This window comes from Podarcis bocagei (genome assembly GCF_964188305.1).
Source record: "Podarcis bocagei genome assembly, chromosome: 4".
NCBI lineage: Eukaryota > Metazoa > Chordata > Lepidosauria > Squamata > Lacertidae > Podarcis > Podarcis bocagei.
The window spans coordinates 3,888,315-3,910,134 of NC_138128.1; the positions used below are offsets into that span (position 1 = coordinate 3,888,315).

Sequence of the window (21,820 nt, forward strand, 5' to 3'; positions counted from 1 at the left end):
GCAAGGGAGGGGCCACCAGTTATGGGCGTGATTAGGGCAGATGGGGGGCTGCCCCACCAGGCTCAGTCTGCCCTCACCCTTGCACCTTTGTGGCTTCTGTCTTGCGTCCAGTCCAGAGGGTAGCCCACCCTGTCTGCTTGCTCCTCCTCAGTCTCTGTGGGGAGGAGGAGAGGAGCAAAACTAGACTGGCTTGGCTGACCCTGTCGTTGGCTCTCTGGCGCCACCTGCTGCCAGGCTCCCAGCCTTCCACCCTACCAGTCCCAATGGACACTGTTTGCCACCGCTGGCAATGGAGATTTCGGCTCAGGCGCACTCCTTCAGGGGCTTGGTTCCTGCGAGCCACGTGGCGTGCAAGGACCAAGCCGTGGCCACAGCCCAAGCACTGCTCCCGTGGCAGCCAGGCACTAGTTGTGGATGAGTGGCACAGACCATGCGGGACAGAAATGTGCAGCTGCATCAACTGCGACCAGGTTGTACCTTGTCCTGCTCTTATTTGGTCCGCACGCCCCCCCCTGTAGAATTGTTGTCTTTCCAGTGCAGATGTGCTCCAAATTTTGCACACGCCTTGCATTTTAAATCTTCAGAATGGCAATCCCTTGAGACCTGAATCCTAAATGTCAGTCCATTTTTTTAAAAAAAGAATTGTTTGTCCATACTAAAGATTCTGCTGCCTGAATGATACTCCCTCCCCCTAGACCAGCGGTTCTCAACCTGTGGGCCCCCAGATGTTGTTGGACTACAACTCCCATCATCCCTGAGCTCTGGCCTTGCTAGCTAGGGGTGATGGGATTTGTAGTTCAACAACATCTGGGGACCCACAGGTTGAGAAAGGCAAACAACAACAACCGCACACACACACCCCAAAAAAATGTGTTTCTAGATTCTCACATCCCCCCCGCCCCTGAATTTAGATTTTGGCAAATTTATCGCCAGGAAATCCAGAACTTTTCATTGTTTCAGAATGTTCAGATTCCAGTTTGACATCTGAAAAGTCATTCTTGTTCGAACCCTGATCTTCTCTGATGGGTCGTGAGCACCATTGCCATGGGCTTTGCAGAAGTTGGGGGCCTGTGGGTTTTTGCTATGCGGCTTGTTCCTTTCAACAGTGTGACGCAGCAGCAAGAAAAAGCTGATGTTATTCTAGGCTGCATCAACAGAAGTCTAGTGTCCAGATCAAGGGAAGCAATAGTCCCACTCTATTCTGCCTTGGTCAGACCACGTCTGGAGTCCTATGTCCAGTTCTGGCCACCACAATTTAAGAAGGATGTTGACAAGCTGGAAGATGTGCAGAGGAGGGCGACCAGGATGATCAAGGGTCTGGAAACCAAGCCTTATGAGGGCGTTGGGTATGTTTAGCCTGGAGAAGGCTGAGATGTGATACGACAGTCATCTTCAAATATCACATGGAAGGTGGAACAAGCTTGTCTTCACCTGCTCTGGAGGGTAGGACCCAAACCAGTGGCTTCAAGCTACAAGAAAGGAGGTTTTGACTAAACATCAGGAAGAACTTTCTGACCGACCTGAGAATATACTATGACGCTGCATGTTTTAGGTGGATCAGAGACTGGATTACATTAGATAATAATGACATTCTAGACATGGAGGGATGGAGCGACAGATACGGCTGGCATGCCCACTCTACAATTCTGTGACTCTAAGCCATGAGTGTTGTGAGTTTGGCTTGGCATCGCCCTCTCTTAACCAACCGTCTGCCCTTAACCAAGGCAGACAGCAGGCTTGTGTGGTGCCCGCTGCCAAGCCTCACACTTTGGGCTGGCATCTTTCCCGTGCATGAGCCTCCAGGTCCTTCCTGTAGCTCAGAGGCAAAGGATGGTAGGTCAGATCAGGAAGCACACCTGCAAAACCCTGCCGTGCCCCATGTTTACGGGTTGCACCCTCTCTTTCCGAGGAACCGTCTCTGAGCTTCGCGTCTGTGTTTCGTCATCTCTTGTGTGGGCGGCAGATGCAGCAGCGCGTTCAGGCTCTGCCAAGCCCGAGATGTTCCCACTGCAGCTGGCAAGGTGTACCAACACTGCCCTTGCCCTCTGCTGTGCCAGCCACACCTTGCCTGGCCTTCCCTGCTCCCCACGGCGCTGGTTGGATCGAAACTGGGGTGCCCGGCAACACCCAAAGCTTGGGCTGGGCTTAACAGGACGACCCGTGGGGCAGGGCGGAGCAGGGTTTTTTAAGTGTCCAGGAACAAACTTGGGTTTAAGTGCAGCAGATTCAAACCGCCGCCCCCAGGTAGCTGTTCTTTTATTGGCCTGGCAGAAAACTTTGCTTTTCGTCCCCTGGGCCAGTTGTTTGAATTTCCCTCTAGGAAGGCTGCTGCTATAGACATCACAAGGAGATCTGTAAGCCTTCTGTCCTGGGCTGGCTTGATGTAGGGGAGCGGTGGGAGGCACCAGCCAGGGAACCCCCTGAGGACCCCCCAAGGGAGGAAGGCTCAGAGCCTGGGGATTGGTGGCAGGATAACGACGAGTGGTCAGAGAGTAAAGAAGGAGCAGGCTGGGAGGTGTCAGGAGCAGGAGAGTCATCAGGGTTTAGTGAGCAGGAAGAGGCGGTGGCAGAGGGCAGTGCAGACTCAGAGGCAGGAGAAGAGGGAGACAGAGTGGAGACAGGCTGCTGAAGAATCCAGGGAGTCTCCCCCTCCTGCTGCGACAAGCTCCCCTCCCTGCTGGTCTCCTAGAACCCCTGGAGAAATGAAATGGGCAGAGCAGTGGGTGTTTCTGGCCTAATGGGCACAATCCTCGCAATTGCTTCATCAGGATCTCCTAGAAAGAGTTGCTGACATCTGACCTGTGGTTTGTTTCCTAGAATAAAGATTTAGCTGACTTATTGTTTTGGCTGTTGACCTGCACCTGACGCCAGCCCTGGTGGCTTTGGGGGAACAGACCACCTTGCATTTGTGTATCCCCTGCAGCTGATAATGCCTTAAGGGTCCAGAAGGGTTCAGCCACTTATTATTGAGGGGAGGTGCGTGGAACAGGTCTCGGTGTTTCGATTTCTGGGAATGGAGTTGAGAGATGACCTAACCTGGGGGGAAAGCAGCAAAGACCCAATGAAGAGAGCACAGCAGAGGTCATATTTTCTGAGAATCCTCTGGAAAAACAATCTCTCAAAGGACCTGTTGATGGCATTTTACCATTGCACTGTAGAGAGCATACTAACTTATGGTCTGTGTGTGGTTTGGGAGCTGCACGGTCAGGGAGAAAACAATGCTGTCCAGGGTTGTAAAGACTGCAGAGAGAATAATTGGGTGCACTCTTCCCACCTTGGGTCAAATCTACGCTTCCAGGTGTCATAAGAAAGCTGCAGAGATAGCGCAGGATAGTGCGCACCCCAGAAATGATCTCTTTCAGCTTCTGCCTTCTGGAAGAAGGGACAGGGTTATAAAGACTAGGACTAGCCGCCTGAGAAACAGTTTCTATCCAAATGCAATTTTGGTTTTAAATGCAGTGTAAGGAGTCTCTATGGGAGTACAGTGGTACCTGCTATTCTGAATAATGCTTTTCATAGGGTAGGAGCCGCTGGGGATGTGTTTATGGAACTAACAAGTCAGTAGCTCTAAAAAGGTCAGGTAAAGGTAAAGGGACCCCTGACCATTAGGTCTAGTCGTGGCCGACTCTGGGGTTGCCGCGCTCATCTCGCTTTACTGACCGAGGGAGCCGGCGTACAGCTTCCGGGTCATGGGGCCAGCATGACTAAGCCGCTTCTGGTAAACCAGAGCAGTGCACAGAAACGCCGTTTACCTTCCCGCCAGAGCGGTATCTATTTATCTACTTGCACTTCGTGCTTTTGAACTGCTAGGTTGGCAGGAGCAGGGACCGAGCAATGGGAGCTCACCCCGTCGCGGGGATTCGAACCGCCGACCTTCCGATTGGCAAGCTCTAGGCTCTGTGGTTTAGACCACAGCGCCACCCACATTCCTTAAAAAGTTCAGGAGCCGCTGGTTTATATGCTTTTCTCCTTTCTGCCCTTCTCTGCAGGCTCTACCTGGGCAACCCTATGGACCCTCCCGATGTCCTAGGAGTCGACTTGAATGCAGCCCGGCCCACGCAGCTCCCCGGAAGAGCGAAAAGTAAGGAGGTCCCTGCGCCCCCCAAACCCAATCCCTCACCTATTCCAACCCCCCCACTCCTCTTGCCGGTGCTAGATCCTGCCCAGTTCAGCCTGAGCCTGGCATAGCTGCAGATATGGATTTGGATCAATGCACCGTAACTCAGAAGAACTACAAGACCCAGCATGCTTTTCTGTGTCATTGCTCCCTGCACTGCATGCTGGGTGTTGTAGTCTGCGTGGGTGATGTTGCAGAAGCCTGGCTTGCTTGACACATGGCGATCCTGGAAGGTTTAGGAAGGTCTCGTGTTTCCAGGAGACCAAACGGTGGTGGTGTCTTCTGGGCTTTTACTGGCTTTGCAATGGCTTCTTGGCCTTCCAATGTTTCTCCTCTTTTTGTTTTTTTCTGGCTCCTCTGCTTCATAGATGCCAATTTCAGAAGGGGGATGTTGTGTAAGTCTCTAGCAGTAGGGGGGGGGGGGAGTTGCAAAATGATTAGACACTTGAGTGCAGCAAGAACGTTTGCATCAGCCTTCACTTCCTGGGGGTCTTCCAGATATTTTTTACAGTGGTACTTCAGGTTACAGACACTTCAGGTTACAGACTCCGCTAACCCAGAAATAGTACCTCAGGTTAAGAACTTTGCTTCAGGATGAGAACAGAAATCGCGCGGCGGCAGTAGGAGGCCCCATTAGCTAAAGTGGTGCTTCAGGTTAAGAACAGTTTCAGGTTAAGTACGGACCTCCGGAACGAATTAAGTACTTAACTTGAGGTACCACTGTCCTATGAGTGTCATCAGGCCTCCAGCTAGTCATGGCGCTGGCTGACGCGTGTGGTCAGGCCCCAGGTTGGCTGAGGGCATAGCTGTCAACTTTTCCCTTTTTTAAGGGAAGTTCCCTTATTCCAAATAGGATTCCTTGCAAGAAAAGGGAAAGGCTGACAGCTATGGCGAAGGCAGATCTGCCTCATCAAGTGTGTCATAGCGGTTAGAGTGTTGAACTAAGACCCGAGAGACCGGGGTTCAAATCCCCACTCGGCCCCATGAAGCTCACTGGGTGTGGCGTTGGGGGCCAGTCACTGCCTTCTCTCAGCCTGACCTAGCTCACAGCGTTGTTGTGAGCATAAAACGCGGAGTGGGGAAGACCCCTGTGTGCCACCTTGAACTCCTTAGAGGGAAGGGTGAAATAGGCAATAACTAAACGTAATAAACAAATGCAAGAATGTAAGTGCGTAGTCTTAACCCCCTGCGTTTAGAACCACTGACTATCTGTAGGCTACAGTGCCAAAATGTGATGCAGTTCCTCTGTTCAATGGGAAGGCATGGGAAATTTGGTTGATCTTGAAAATTCTCAAAAATCAGTTCTGTGATTCCTGCACGGCAGGGGGTTGGACTAAACATCCCTTGAAGTCCCTCCCAACTCTTCAATTCTGTGATTCTTTAACCAGATCCTCTTATTTTCTACCCCAAAATGGGTGTCAATTGCAGCGACTTCTCTGCCTTAATGGGACAGCTTTGCACAACTTGGGCATTTCCGCAATATAACCAAACTTTCACATCCCGTTCCTTCCCATCCAGTCCTTTGCAACGGTGCATACCTGGATTATTTTTTTACGTTTCCTCAGACTTCAGGGCGAATCCTGTGAGGCACCTGCAGCAACCGCCTCCTTCCTCCAATCCCCTGGTGGCTTTAAGCCAGAGGAGGAGACCTAGTGGCTCTCCAGAGCTTGTCAGTCTCCAGCTGCCATCATCCCTGACCAACGGCCATGCTGCCTGGTGCTGATGGAAGTCCCAAAATATTTAGGCAGTGTTTCTCAAACGTGGGTCTGCAGCTGTTGTCGGACTACAACTCCCATCATCCCTAGCTAGCAGGACCGGTGGTCAGGGATGATGGGGGTTGTAGTCCCAGCAACAACTGGAGACCCACATTTGAGAAACGCCAGGGTCAGAACAGCTTGCCTGCACTGTCCCTTGCCTCTTCTCTAGCTGCTTCTTGCACCCCCCACCCCCCCTCTGCCCCACGCATGATGCTCACTCTTTCTCTTCTGTGGGGTCTCTCTGTTTCTCTCTCTCTCTTTCTCCTGCAGGGGAGCCTCCGCCTCGGCCACCTCAGCCCTCGATCCTCCTAAAGAGTAAGTGGGGGCGCTTCTCAGGCCGCCCTGCCCCCTGCGCCTGCTCTCTGCGCACTCTTTTAGCTCCTCTCTTCACAGGTACCTGGGTGTGCATGTGTGTGTGTGTCCCGGTGTGAGGTGGGAGAGCTCCCCGCCTGCATTCAACCACCCCTGCCTGGCTGCACACACAGAACTACCGGGGGCACGTGGGGGTCTCCAGAGAGGTGCGCAAGCGAGGGCACAGGAATACTTCTAGCTAGGGATGAGTCGGCAGTGTAGTGTGGCGCAGCAGCAAAGAAAGCTGACGTGATTCTAGGCTGCAGCCGCAGAAGTCTAGTGCCAAGGGAATAATAATAATAAAAAATAATAAAATTTTATTTACGGTATATCCCGCCTTCCCCAGCCAAAGCCGGGCTCAGAGCGGCTAACAACAGTAAAAGTAAACACAGCATTCTAAAATCAATTCATTCTAAAAGGGCTAGTGAATTACACTGAGCCGGGCTGCGTCCTTGCATCATGTACTAACCTTGTTACCTGGCAGAGGTAAGAACGGGGTGGGGTGGGGGAGGAAGCTAGGGCAGGTGGGAGGGTGCATGGCTGTGTGGAGTGTGCAGGAAGGAAGCAAGGGGGTTGCATTTCAGGGGGTTGGACTAGATGGCCTTTGGGTCCCTTTCCAACCTTACGATTCCATGGCTCTAAGAAGCATGTGTGTGTTCAATGCATGGATGGTGGAGACAGCAACACAGAACAGCGAGTAGTTCAGTCTTTGTGGCTTGGGAGGGGTACAGGATTGTTATTTTCAGCTGTTTGCTCCAAACAGATCTTTCTTTGTAACAGGGCTGCTCTCTCCAGATCGGTGTTAGTTTGTTGGAGGGGTGTCTCTTCCACAACATGTCTCTGATGCAACAGTAGTACATCAGTGGTGGGTTTATACAGGGCTGCCCACACACATAATTCCACTATATTGGCTGTTCTGCTTCCCCAACGATACCGCATTATTGCCATCTACAAGGCCACTCTTCCCCTATAGCACAAGAAAAGGGGGACAAAAATTAATGAACTGGGACATTAGTTGTTTAAAAGGTTATAGGATCTCAGCAGGAAACTATGAGACATGCACCATTTAGGAACAAAGCAGTACTTCTGCCCCAAAACAAGTTGTGTTGCATATTATTGCGTCCTGAGCACAAATCACCACAAGGGCACGACAAAAATGACCTCTGGAAGGGCCTTGTTTCTCTCTGCTTGTGGAATATTGTGGTTTGGACTTCAGTGGCTGATCGGGACGGGGTCAGGCGATGAGCCATCCCAAACTGCAGTAACAAGTTATGGTCAATCCCATCTAACTCTCTGATTCTATCATGGAACAAAGGGGATTCCCCACCAGTGCCCACCAACATCCCCTTAAAACCAGCTGCTGGCAACATGGCACTTGTAGGCCCAGGGAGGCCCATGGAAACCACCCCTGATGCCCCCAGGGTTCTGGCAGAAATTTGGTTTGAAAGAAGTGTTCTGTTGTGGTTAATAGGTTGCCATGTGTGCTTGGTTGTGGGAATGTGTGGTGGCTACAACAGTTTCTCAAGTCTGCGCACGGGCCCATGGCCACCCTGGCTCTGGAAAACACCAAAGCTAAAAATCATGACCTCAAATGATCACCTATCCCTAAGTCCTTTAGGGATATCAAAGCTCTGTATCCGATTTTCAGACGTTGGTGAAACAAAAGGGTAGAGGAAGGGTTGGGGGTTGATGAGCAGGGGCAGCAATGGGGCAGCCATCAAAGTGTTGAGAGTTGTGTAGGATATTATGGAGGTATCAAGCAACCTTTGCCAACCCGGTGCCCTCCCGATGTTTTGGGTGATGGGCATGGTACTCCAAAACATCTAGAGGGCATCCGCTTGGCAAAGACTCAACTAGAGGTTGCCAGGGTTATTGAGATGACCAGGGTTCCCCATAACCCAACCTTGTGAGTTCTGAGTGGCCTTCTTAGCGTCAGACGGTATGATGTCAGAAGGACGGGGACTCCTCTTCCTAGCTCAGATAGCCCATGAGCATCAGAGGACCCTCTGCCCCCAGGACCTCACCCAGCCCCCTTTTCCCTTCCAGAGCCCTCGTACGATCCTGTGAGCGAAGAGGACAACCCGCTCTCCTTAGGCCTCAAGCACCTCTGCCTGAAGAAGCCCGGCACGGGGCGAGGTCTGCGCCCGGCCAAGCCATCGGCCCGCATCTCTGGCACCAAAGTGGGTGAGAGGCTCCTACTGCCCCGGACCAAGGGAGGTGCTCTGCCCGGCAGCGAGGTAACGCTGATCGACTTCGGGGACGAACCCGTCCCCACCACCCCCTCGCCCGTCGGGGAGCTCTGTGCCCCATCTCTGGCGAAGCTGGCCATGGAAGCCTTCTCCCTCTTGGACAAGACACCCCCTCAGAGCCCCACGCAAGCACTGCCCCGGCCCCTCCACCCGACGCCCATCGTGGACTGGGATGCCCGGCCCCTCCCTCCGCCCCCCGCGTACGACGACGTAGCGCAAGACGAAGACGACTTCGAGGTGTGCTCCATCAACAGCGCAGAAGGGCTGGTGGGGGGCCGGGGCGGCTGCAAAAACTGGGAGAAGGGGGAGACCGGGGATGGCTTTGGGTCCAAGGAAGACACCACGGCTCTTCCGCTGGAGGACAACCTCTTCCTGCCACCCAAGGAGATCAAGCAGCCTAGCCCTGCCCAGACGACAGAGCTCTTCCAAGAACTCCAACAGGAATGCATGAAGCACCTCAACGTGCCCTTGGGAGCTTCCTCTGTGGCCTCCACGCCCAGCCCAGGGGAGGACAAGCCCCAGATCCCACCTCGCGTCCCCATCCTGCCCCGACCAATCCGCCGGAACGAGCACGGGCGCTGGTCCGGGGAGCTGTCAGCGGGCGAGGAGGACCGGCCTCCCCAGATCCCGCCACGAGAACCATTGTCCCAGCCTGGCTCCAGAACTCCCAGCCCCATGGCTCTGCAAGGGGGGTCCCCGCAGCCGAGGACCAACCTGTGCTCCCCGTTGTCCCTGGGGGCGTTCCTGTCCACGTCACCCGGCAAGCAGCCCATGCCCACCACCCAGAGCTTTGCCCTGGACCCCAAGTACGCCACCCCGAAGGTGATCCAAGCGCAAGGGAAGGAGAGCGCCAAGGGGCCCTGCATCCTGCCCATCGTCAAGGACGGCCGGAAGGTCAGCAACACCCACTACTACCTCCTCCCCGAGCGCCCGCCCTACCTGGACAAGTACGAGAAGTTCTTCAAGGAGGCCAAGAACCCTGAGGAAGCCCCGCCTCCGGCCAGGGTGGTCACCACGGCCACCGTCCGCCCCATGGTCCAGCAGCAGCCTGACTACAAAGCCAACTTCTCCTCCAACAACAGCAACGTCCCCTTCAAGGCTTCCTGCGGCCTTCAGAAGATCATCTACGACAGCTCCGATAGCCCCAGGCCCTCAGAGAAAATACGGCTGGTGAGTGGCTCTCTTGGGTTGGGGTAAGAGCTCCGAAACCAACCTTGCCAAAATGTGTCTTGTCGCTTTGTCTGGGTGGACCATGTGCTAAAAGTAGACCCCCAAATTCTGTGCCAAGGTCCTCCAACAGACTCGTGCAGCAACAAGGGTGTGGGATCTCAGGCCCATGGGCCAAAATGTGGCGCTCCAAGATTATTTCAGGCTTGGAACCCTCCCCAGGCCCCACACCTCCTTGCTCTTTCCCCCCCAGGAGAGCTTTTTCCTGGCTAGATTGTGTCCTTAAATGGCAGTAATGCCTAATGGTTGCCTGGGTGAAGGGACGGCTGTGGGCAGAAACCTCTGACCCTTTTCGGTTGGCTGGAATGTCGCCGGGTGTCCAGCGGTAGGAGTCGTATTGGTTGCTCTGCCCCCATTCTGCCACTGGACCCACACCCACCCCACGGCATCACTAGTTATAATAATTTATAATAATAATAATTTATTATTTATACCCCGCCCATCTAGCTGGGCTTCCCCTTCTGCTCTGGGCAGCTTCCAACACAATATTAAAACACAGCAATGCCTCAAACATTAAAAGCTTCTCTAAACAGAGCTGCCTTCAGATGTTGTCTAAAAATCTGGTAGTTGTTGTTCTCTTTGACATCTGATGGGAGGGCGTTCCGCAGGGAAGGCACCACTACCGAGAAGGCCCTCTGCCTGGTTCCCTGTAACTTGGCTTCTCGCAGGGAGGGAACCGCCAGAAGGCCCTCGGCGCTGGACCTCAGTGTCTGGGTAGAACAATGGGGGTGGAGAAGCTCCTTCAGATATAGTTATTATGCTCCTCCTTTTCCAAACTGCCCTTCGTCAGTTCTGTCCCCACGGTGTGACTGGGAGTCACCATTTGGTGATCTGAAAGGCCCGGGAGCCATTGCGCTGTGCTGGATGAGCCAATGTTCTGATTCAGCTTCATGCGTACAAACCTGACTCAAATCTCCCCACTAGCCCTCATGGAGCATTTGCACGCGCTCCCTACTCCCCCAACCAGTCCTCCAAACTCCAGCAGGACCCGGAAGGGCGAGAGACAGGCAATCGGATGGGGTTTTCAAAACACAAATTTAAGCAGTAGTTGCTGCCACCACTTCCTTATCCCAGAACAGCCCCCGAAAAGTAACCTAAGGAAGGGAATTACTCTTCAGTTTTTTCCGGACTGCCCCACTCTATGTCACTTTACCGTGACGCAGACAGAAATCCAACAGGTGCTCTGGTAGGCGACTAAGCGGATTAGGGACTGGTTCAGCTTCCCCGACAGAAAGGCACAAAATACAAAGGCAGGAAAAAATCCTTTTTCCTAATTTATTAAAGAGAAAGGTTATTCAGAGCATAAAAGTTGGCACATCTCTTACAAATCCCAAACAGAAAATAAAAACATTATTTAATATCACTGACTATGCTCACAACAAGAACAGAAGTACAAGCATAACAGTTCAAAGATGTTTCCAACTGGTCCCGCACCTCGGGCACCAAGGCAGGCATTCAGCATAACAAAGCCTCAGCATGATAGGATTCTCCGCTTGGCAAGATGATCTGTTGCAATTTGCATCTTAGTTTCTTCAGGTTTCATCCTTCTTGAACCCAAATGGATTCAAACTTAGAAACCAATCAGTTCTTTGGATTAATTAGCAATTTGCCAGTGGTTATATGGAGGAACAGGGACACGGGTGGTGCTGTGGGTTAAACCACAGAGCCTAGGACTTGCCAATCAGAAGGTCAGCGGTTCAAATCCCCGCCACGGGGTGAGCTCCCGTTGCTCGGTCCCTGCTCCTGCCAACCTAGCAGTTCGAAAGCACGTCAGAGTGCAAGGAGATAAATAGGTACCTCTCTGGCAGGAAGGTAAAATGGCGTTTCCGTGCGCTGCTCTGGTTTCGCCAGAAGCGGCTTAGTCATGCTGGCCACTTGACCCGGAAGCTGTATGCCGGCTCCCTCGGCCAATAAAGCGAGATGAGCGCCACAACCCCAGAGTCGGCCACGACTGGACCTAATGGTCAGGGGTCCCTTTACCTTTACATGGAGGAACAATAACTCGGGATTGTTAGGCAGCTGAACTCTGTTTATTCAAAAGGGCCTTGAAGATTAAAGCATTCCCACAGACACACCAGATTCTTTGAGTTGTAAATTAGCCAGATAACCCTCTCACTCTGAATCTACCTCCCAGACACCCAGGTGTCAAGGCCACAAATCAGCTAGAACCTTTCTTCTTAACCCCCTTCACACTTTTAAAGTCAAAAGTCTGCAATTAAGACCCAAATACACATTCCCAACATTCTACAGTCTTTGGTTCTCCCAGCATGCTCCTCTTCAACTTGAACCAAAGTTTTTAAACTACTGAGATTTCCCAATATCACTACACCTCATTTTTTGTGTTTAGGTCAAGAGTGGGAGAGGGCTGCCGCTCAGGGTCAGGGCATTGATTTCCAAGCAGAAAGCTGGGAAGGCCCCCTGCAGAGCTGCTGTCAGTACTTGGTGACCGTAATCAGCTAGATCAGTGGTTTTCATCCAGTGTGTCATGGCACCTTGGGGTGCCTTGAATGATGGTCAGGGGTGCCGTTGGCAACACTGGCCTCTGTCCCTCTTTCTTTCCTTCCCTCCTTCCTCTGATGCCCTCTTGAGTCTCTGCCTCCCAAAGGCTTGCACAGCTGTTCGTTGCAGCAGCCCTGGCTACAAGCTTCCCAGGTGAATGGTGCCTCTGGTGCTGGCCAGGGGGTGCTGGTTGCCAGGAGCTGAGGCGGCCTAGGAGTAAGCAAGCATGCGGGTGAGGAAACCCAGCCAACCAGTGTCACAGTCTGGCCTACGGGCGATCGAAGTCCTGGCTGAGGACGTCAGGACCGGGGGCAAAATGGCGGGGTGGGAGCAGGAACGAGGGTCCAGAAGCCAGGGGTCCTAGGGTCAGGAAGTAGGGAGTCACAAAGTCAAGGGTCCGAGGATCAGGAAGCAAGAAGCCAAACACAGCAAGAAGCCTTCCCAGCTCTAGCCACCAGGTGCAGTGAGTTACCAAGCAGTCTCACCTGTGCGGCCACGTCTTGCCTCTCCAGTACAAACTTAGGAAGGCCCCTATCCTGCGAAGCCCTACTGGTCAGAGGGCCCGGCTCCTGCACACACTCCTGACAGCCAGTCTGCCAGCCCTTGCTGTTGGGAATGGGCAGACAAGTCTAGGCCCCTGTGGGGCAGTGTAAGGAATCACCTCTCTTTGGGGGGTGGGCAGCTCAGAGACCAGAGGTGGCGGCAGAGGCTACCTAGATGACTCCCAAGGAGAGGAGAAAGGAGAGGAGGCTGAGGGAAGGTGTTCGAAAAAGTTTGAGAGGCTGCCCGCTCTGCAGGCAAGGGGTGACCTCACTGGGCTCCTGAGCCCCACAGGGGAACTGAATAAAGAAGGTAGTTCAAGGGAGCCGTGGACTCCAAAAGGTTGAAAACTGTTGGGATACTGCCAGGGAGACAAAATCCATCATGGCCCCCAAGCCGGCTGCCGGACTATCCATCGATCTCCCGTAGATACAGTATCGGCAATTAGCGACACGAGTTTCCAGAAATAGCTTGTGACATTCCAGAGCTCATGCACACTCTATCAGCAGATAATGCACAGCAAAAGTCGCACTCAGGAGAGCATTATTTACAAGTTTTATTCAGCGTTGATCAGAACAAAGAAAAACATGACTGCCTGCTTCAGTGTCTCCAGACACAGAGAGAGAAACGAAAGCATAGACACAACAGAAACATCCTGTGAACAGGAAATACGCAGGCTGTGACACAAACATCCTGCTCCCTTTTAAAGTGGAACGGAAATATCCTAACAAAAACCTCTGAGCTAGATGGACCAAAACTAGTGCAGGCTGAGATTCTGTTTCTAAAAACAGGTGGGAGTTTTAAACTGAGTTCTTATTACGGTTTTGTTTCTCTGCGCTGCATTTACGTAAGGGGATCCGAATGCTGCGCAGAGAAGTAAATAATAATAATAATAAACCAGTCTCTTGCTACATTTGTGTTTTTCGCTGCAGGTCCAAGAGACGGTTCACGGCGTCACCACGGAGGAGTGCCACACGGCACTGCAAAACCACAGCTGGAACGTGCAGAAGGCCATTCAGTACCTGAAGGTAAATGGCAGCCAGGGAGGTGTGCTTTGGGTGGGGAGGGCCGTGGCTCAGCCGTAGGGCATCCTCTCTGCATGCAACAGGCCTCAAGCCGGGAGAGAGAGTCCTTGCCTGAAAACCTGGAGCACCGCGGCTGGTTGGTGGAGACGGAGGGAGGAATAGTCTGGGTACAAGGCTGCTTCCTGTGTTCCTTGCCATCCCAATATTGCTTGGCAAGATGGGAAGGAGCTCTTCCATCCAAATAACAACAACAACAACAACAACAACAACAACAACAACAACAACTTATTATTTATACCCTGCCCATCTGGCTGGGCTTCCCCAGCCACTCTGGGTGGCTTCCCAAAAAATATTAAAATACTACAATACATCAAACATTAAAAGCTTCCCTAAACAGGGCTGCCTTCAGACATCTTCTAAAAGTCTGGTAGTTGTTCACTTTGACATCTGGTGGGAGGGCTTTCCACAGGGCGGGCACCACTACCGAGAAGGCCCTCTGCCTGGTTCCCTGTAGCTTTACTTCTCGCAATGAGGGAACCGCCAGAAGGCCCTCGGCGCTGGACCTCAGCGTCCGGGCAGAACGATGGGGGTGGAGACGCTCCTTCAGGTATACAGGACCGAGGCCGTTTAGGGCTTTAAAGGTCAGCACCAACACTTTGAATTGTGCTCGGAAACGTACTGGGAGCCAATGTAGGTCTTTCAAGACCGGTGTTATGTGGTCTCAGCGGCCGCTCCCAGTCACCAGTCTGGCTGCCGCATTCTGGATTAGTTGCAGTTTCCGAGTCACCTTCAAAGGTAGCCCCATATAGAGCGCATTGCAGTAGTCCAAGCGGGAGATAACCAGAGCATGCACCACTCTGGCGAGACAGTCCGCAGGCAGATAGGGTCTCAGCCTACGTACCAGATGGAGCTGATAAACAGCTGCCCTGGACACAGATTTGACCTGTGCCTCCATGAATAGATGTGAGTCCAAAATGACTCCCAGGCTGCGCACCTGGTCCTTCAGGGGCACAGTTACCCCATTCAGGACCAGGGAATCCTCCACACCTGCCCGCCTCCTGTCTCCCAAAAACAGTACTTCTGTCTTGTCAGGATTCAACCTCAATCTGTTAGCCGCCATCCATCCTCCAATGCTGCCAGGACAACGTCTCCTTGCTGCACTGGGCTCACTCAGCCCCCTCCGCTGGCCGGGCTGGGCACAGCCCCAGGATGGGAGCCCAGCACCCGTGAGTCTGCTGCTCTGAGCCTTACCTGCCTGCCTCCCCCCAGCTCAGCCTTGTGCCCTGTCCTTCCCCACAGGTGGAGCAGCTCTTCTGCCTGGGCCTCAAGACACGGCTGGAGTGCCACAAGGTCCTGGAGATGTTCGACTGGAACCTGGAGCAGGCCAGCTCTCACTTGCTGGATCCCTACAGCGCCTTCCGGCTCAAGTAAGAGCACGACAACGCTTTGTGCCACGGCTGTGGACTGATTTCTCGGTGGCTGCCTGCTCCGTGGGGCAGAGAAGGCAGGGCGGCCTCAGCAGATCACCTAGAGCAGAGAGGTGGTGGGGCAGGGGACCTTTTTCCATCCTAGGGTCATGGGTCAGCCCAAAAGCGGGTGGGGAAGCAGACCTAAATGCTGACCTTAGCAGCCCAAATTCTACCCTACATTTCCATCCATTCGTTTTATTATATTTCCACGCGGCTTTTCACTCACACGCGTAAAAAAGGGACTAACAAACAAAAAATACCAACAACATGACAGAACATCCCCATGACAACATAAACCGTATGGAATAATTAACAGATCGCCAGCAAAACTATGACAAACCATTAGTGAAACAAACTACCTTCTATAAAACACTATTAACGAAACAACTAAAAAATTAAGCTAAACAGCACAACAAAAGTCAGGTTAAGGAATTGCAAAGCATTTCAGCACTCATTATGCACAAAATAGGATTAATGACATTAACAGATTAATTACCAAAAACAAGCTAAGCACTGTTGAAGCCACACACATACACTCTCTCCAACCCCACGACTACTACTACTACTGCTACTTATTATTATTAGTAGTAGTATTAGTATTTCAATTTATATACCACCCTTTATCAAAAGATATCAGGGCAGTGTACAACATTAGGGGGTTGGACTAGATGATGCTTGGGGGTCCCCTCCAACCCTACAATTCTATGATTCTCTGATTACAAAACACCAATGACAAAAACGTAATACAGGCATAGTAAAAAGCAAACTGGCAGACAGACTAATCTTACACTCCGTTCAGCAAAAGACAGAGGCACATAATACCCGTACCAGAAACTCCATCCTAAAGCCAAGGCAGGTGAAAAAGGCTGTTGCTTATGGTGGGAAAAGTCCTTGGCTGATGCTCAGATGCAGTATCACATGGAGAGAGAGGATTCAATATGGACAGCTACCGTATTTTTCGCTCCATAAGACGCACCAGACCATAAGACACCTAGTTTTTGGAAGAGGAAAACGGGGGGGGGGGGGATTCTGAATCCCAGAAGCCAGGGCAGCCAGCGGGAATGCTGCGCAGCGATCCCGCTAGCTGTCCCGGCTTATGGGATAGCTGCGCGCAGCCTCTTCCAGGCAAGGGGAGCCTTCATCCCCTGCCCAGGAGAGGCTGCGTGCGGCTAAGGCTCCCCCAAGAGCCGTGCTTCCCTTTAAAGAGCGCACAGAGTGTGTGTGTGCGGCTCTTGGGGAAAAGCCCCGAAGAACCGCACACACGCTCCACGCGGCTCTTTAAAGGGAGCGCTGAGCAGAGCCTCCCGCCTGCATTCGCTCCGTAAGACGCACACACATTTCCCCTTACTTTTTTGGAGGGGAAAAGTGTGTCTTATAGAGCGAAAAATACGGTATCTCTCTCTCTTTCGTTTTTGGGAAGGGTTGGGGGGACTCTCTGCTTCCTCAGAGGCCCACTCCACATTTACTGAATTCTTGGTGTCGTCGTCCACTTACTGAATCTTTCCCCTTGCAGGCGGTGAGCTGCAGGAGTACCCCAAAACAGGAGTGGTTGACCCGACGTGGGTTCCCGTGGTTGGTGCTGCTCTGAGGAGGTGTACGGACCGAGCCTAAGTTGCCCCGAGGCAGAGGACAGCAGAGCAGAGGCACACAAGACTGTAGCTTGGTCACGCTGGGCCAAACCCACACGCGTTCCCCCCGCACCAGAGACCGGGCCGCTGACCCTTCCCCCTCCGCCGACCCCAGGCGGCTTCGTGTTTGCTTGTCGTCATCGTCCCCGTCCCCCCGCTTCCGACCATTATTCCCATTGCTTCGTGTCGGATTTATTTTGTAAAGAGAAGTGTTACATTAATATATAAATATACTATTCTATTTTGGAGAGAAAGGAGTGGCGGTCAAATGGCAATTCATGTCCGCGGGCGAATGGGGCGGGCAGGGGGTGGAGAGTGTTTGGGTGAGGACTTTGTGGAAACTGGTCACATTGGAGTCCAGTAGGAGAAGGTGCAAGCCTAAGAATTCTGAAGATTTCTCTTCCTGGAAATGGAAGCGTCCCTTTTTTCACGCAGCTGCCAGCCCTCAATAGCTAGTATAATGGACCCCTGACCATTAGGTCCAGTTGTGACCGACTCTGGGGTTGTGCGCTCATCTTGCTCTATAGGCTGAGGGAGCCAGCGTTTGTCCGCAGACAGCTTCCGGGTCATGTGGCCAGCAAACCAGAGCAGCGCACGGAAACACCGTTTACCTTCCCACCGGAGTGGTACCTATTTATCTACTTGCACTTTGATGTGCTTTTGAACTGCTAGGTTGGCAGGAGCAGGGACGGAGCAACGGGAGCTCACCCTGTTGCGTGGATTCGAACCGCTGACCTTCTGATCGGCAAGTCCTAGGCTTTGTGGTTTAACCCACAGTGCCACCCGCGTCCAATAGCTAGTATAGTTATACTTTATTAGGCATAGCAAACCACACATTATCAAACAGACACCGTATACACATTGTGCAAAATACGAGCTCAACATAACAAGGTTTGTCCCAGTCAGATCTTTAACTCCAGAGAAAATCAATTTGCATAAATAATACAATACAGCAATACTGAATCCCCAATCAATTAAGAACCACTAATTCTCTTTATAACGACCCAGTCTTTCTACATGGACAGCACTCAAAACTTCAGCCACTATTACAGTAATTTGATCATTCCTGTCCAAAAGCAGGTCCTGAACAGTTGGTAGCATAGAAACGAGCCTATTGAGTTGTAAGGCCTCTAATAATTGTCTTCTGGCATAAATGCCAAAATAACTAGAAAAGAAAATATGTTCCTGTATACTATCAGGTTCCTGTATACTACATTTGCAGAGACGCTCTGATTCTGGGAAAGCTAAATATCTTCCTCACACTATCATCGAGGGAAACATATAAATCTGGCTAACATAAACAGCCTGCACAATTCATGATTCTTCAGATTTGTCATATACTCCTTTTGAAAATCTCTACACAAAGGGAGATTTAAATAGAGAGGAGAGCAAGCACTGTGCTTTGCAACCTCGAGAGTAGAGAAAACACTTTTTTCTGTAAGATTCTTCCTGATAATTTCCCAAGTATCTTTGGGGTCAGAATTTCCAAAGTCAGTTAGATTAAGCCCTACCAAGTTCAATTTTCTCCTACAAATCAATGATAAATTGTAAATTACATTATCACTTAAGAGGTCGTAAAGGAGAGAATTAGGAGGTGGAAGCCCTCAATAGCGTGAAAGAAGGCTCTTCTGTTCTCCAGAGAACTACAGCTCCCAGAGTGCTCTGGGTGTCTGCTTGCCCTTTGCATTATGGGTAACGCTACTCAAATGCCATGCTCTTCACTTGTCCCTCTCCCAACCTCGCGCACTCCACAACCTTCAACCCCAGCCAGCAGGGCCAGTTTTCACGGGTGGCAGGAGTTGCAGTCCAAACGATCCGGAGGGCACCAGGTTGGCCAAGCCTGCTCTGTTTGTATGTGCTGGAGCGTTTGCATGTCAGCAGCAGCTGCCATGCCAAGAGGTGAACATGACACGGATGTGCAAATATTCCACACATCTGGATCGTCGGAGGCACTCCGCAGTGCTAACAGTAATTCCCCACACAAGGTGACCCACTGCATGAGAAACAAGCTTGGAAAGGTCCCTTGGATCCCCTTCTAACCTGATGAGGGGGAGAAGTCAGCAGGAAAACAAGATCAACACAGAAGGACTTGCCCTTGCAGTTCCTTGTACTTGGTGCCCCCGGGGCACTCAGCAATTTTCTGAAGTGACATAAATTCTGCTCTTAAACCATCAGGTTTTTTTAAATAGAAATAATAATTAAATATTATTATTATTATTTAAAATTTATTACACATCCTTAACCTGCAGGTCCCAGAACAGGTTACAACAATTTAAGATTCACAATCCAAAACGGTTAAAGCAGATTACATTCGCAGGAATAGGGTATGCCCAGAAAACACACACAAATCTCTGGTGTCAAAGGTCAGGGTAAAGATTTGTCCAAAAATCAGGGGAACGGACACCCAGAACATTTTATACAGAACACGCAGGAGTTCCAGTATCCTAGCCTAACATAACTAGGGACCTCCTCCAGGCTGTCGCCATTTAGCAAGAGGAATTCAATGACATGCCGGCAAATTTAGGTTTGCCCAAGTGAAGGTGGATTAAAGCACTTTGGGTCCCGTGCACTGCAGACCCACACACACTGGAGCTCTCTTTTTTAAACGACTTTTTGCGGTAAGGAAAGTGACAGCAAGATGCACTCATACAAATAATAATTAATAATAATAATAATAATAATAATAATAATAATAATAATAATAATAATAATAATATTTTCTTATTTTCAAGTAAGTCTTTATATTTAGTCCAGACAATGAATAAAGCTTTCCTGACAATATGGTTTTTAAACAATTTGTGACTCTTCGCCTTGTCGTACCACAAGTATGCATGCCAACCAAAAGCATTATTGAACCCTTCCAGATCTAGGACATCAGTGTTTTCTAATAACTTCCGGAGGCAGCGCGAAATGGCAATGGCGGTCCTCTTTACTGTGTGAAGAGGGGCTCCGCGGAAAAGGGTCGTCCGCTGCGGCAAAGCGGAGACCCGTTAAGTAAAACCCCAGGTAGAGTGAGCCTGGGGTCGTGGGACTCGGCGGGCACCAACAGCGACCTCGGAGACGAAGAAGGGACCCCGTAAGGGGCTCCGGAACGTGGAGGGGGTAGCGGTGCTGTGAGTTCATCGCTCTTTCCGTGGAAGCGAAGCCGCGCGGCTGTTGCAGATGAGCGCTGACCTTTCTTCTCTTGTCAATTTGGCTTGAAACAACATACTCGTGAGTAAGACACTTGTAACTTTTCATAATTTGAACTGAAAGGGACTTCGGTATGCAGACCAGGAATGTAAAAACCAGGCAGCAAGGTTTCTTAAAGAAGAAGATTTTTATTTGGTTTTGTCAGACAAAAGCAAATGTGGGTGCATTTAGGAAAATGAGAAAATGCCCACCCCTCCTTAGGGCTAGCCTACTTATATACCTTCTTGCTAAGCATAGTTCAGCCCCTCACCACTCCCCATCTATTGCATATTCATCATAGCTCTACCAATCAAATTGGTGGCTGCCGTGTTTGGTTCCAAGCTTGCCCTAACCACTAGATGGTGCCAGAAGCTTATAAACTAATTAACCTATTTACTAGTTCCAGGAACTGCCCCTGAGCAGGTGTTTACTGGAAGCGCGTCCTGTGGTTTTGACAGTTTCTCTCTCAGAGTTATATCTGGATTTAGGTGGTTAGCTACGTCCTGTTTGTCAGGGGTCGTTTCTCAGAAATAGCAAAACTGGCTTAACCACAAGCTGCCTGCACCTGCAGAATCATAACCGTGACCTACTTGCTGTTTGCAAGGCAAGAGAGAGAAAAATAGTTTTTAGCTGCTTGCGTTTATGAAATTGCTTTTAGAGGTTAAACATGGCGCTGGCCTGGCTCTCAACTGGTCATCCTGACCTTCAATCCTTCATTCCCCCCTTTCCATCACGGAAATGCAGACCGGTTACGGTTCTTCATTTTCGGTTGATGGATCTATAGATGCAAAATCGTAGAGAGCCAGAACCTGTGTGCGTGTTGCTGCATTAACTGAGCGGCTCACCATTCGGCATACAATCTGAATAAGGCAAGGCACAAGACATGATAAGGCGATTACAATGAGAAAGAAAACCAGAATCACAAGTAAAATCTCTTTTAACCATGACCAACCTGGGAGCCAAGAAGTAAGCCAACTCCATATACTGGATAGACCTGCACCATCTTGACTAACCTTGTGGAACAAGTCAGCCTGCTTCTTAATGCGTTCAACATCATTCTCCACACGTTTACTTTGGTTGTATATGGATGCTAACTCCCTAATTCGTCCAATATCAGTCAGCACTCGTTGGTCTCGATTAATGTATACACAGCAGGAGGAGTTCAGAAGGGCACAAACCCCTCCTTGGCTGGCCAGTAGGTAGTCCAAAGCAATCCTGTTCTGTATAGTGGTAGTGGCCATCTGCCTGATTTCCAGCTGAAGGGCCATAAGGGCATCAGCCGTGGAGTTAGCCATTAGGGCCATCTGCGCTACCTCTTCCTGCAGGGTGGTTAAAGCATCTGCGGTAGAGGCCGCAAAGATTTCCAGTGAGGCCGAAATATTGACCAGTGCTCTTTCCACCTCAAAAACTCCAAGGCCAGGGAAGAATGATCTCATAAAGGAGTGAAAGGTGGTGTTTCTGACCACCAACGGGTTTTCTGACAAGGGATTCCATGCCCTGCGATAGCGGGGGCGTACCTCTCCCGGGAAAGTGTCATGGATTGTGAGCCCTGGGGCCAAGGTTCCTAAGCTACAGGTTCCATACCAGTTACGAGGCAAGGTCTTGTAAGCTGTGTGATCGCACAGCCAAAACCATCCCTTTTTCCACCACGGTGTTGCAAGGGGAAGGGTATATGTGTGCGATTCAACGGTAGTCACATTATATACGTACGTACACCCTGAGTAATTGCCCACAAAAACCTCGTCTGGAATATCCATCTTCCACCAATAGTCCCTCCAAAGGGCAGT

General features: G+C 51.1%; 1 protein-coding gene across 6 annotated transcripts in view; it reads left to right on the forward strand.

The window, feature by feature from the left end:
• The window catches only part of TNK2 (tyrosine kinase non receptor 2), a 97,572-nt gene extending 80,456 nt beyond the window's left edge, over positions 1–17,116 (forward strand). For 5 of the 6 annotated variants that reach the window (XM_081190043.1, XM_081190044.1, XM_081190045.1 and 2 more), the window contains 6 exons: positions 3,990–4,081; positions 6,145–6,189; positions 8,272–9,644; positions 13,673–13,768; positions 15,065–15,192; positions 16,748–17,116. In XM_081190043.1, the coding sequence (XP_081046169.1) occupies positions 3,990–4,081; positions 6,145–6,189; positions 8,272–9,644; positions 13,673–13,768; positions 15,065–15,192; positions 16,748–16,754 (1,741 nt within the window). In that variant the 3' untranslated portion in view covers positions 16,755–17,116. The remainder of the gene's footprint in view (positions 1–3,989; positions 4,082–6,144; positions 6,190–8,271; positions 9,645–13,672; positions 13,769–15,064; positions 15,193–16,747) is intronic. The other variant, XM_081190042.1, reaches the window with a different exon arrangement.
• The last annotated feature ends 4,704 nt before the right edge of the window (positions 17,117–21,820 follow it).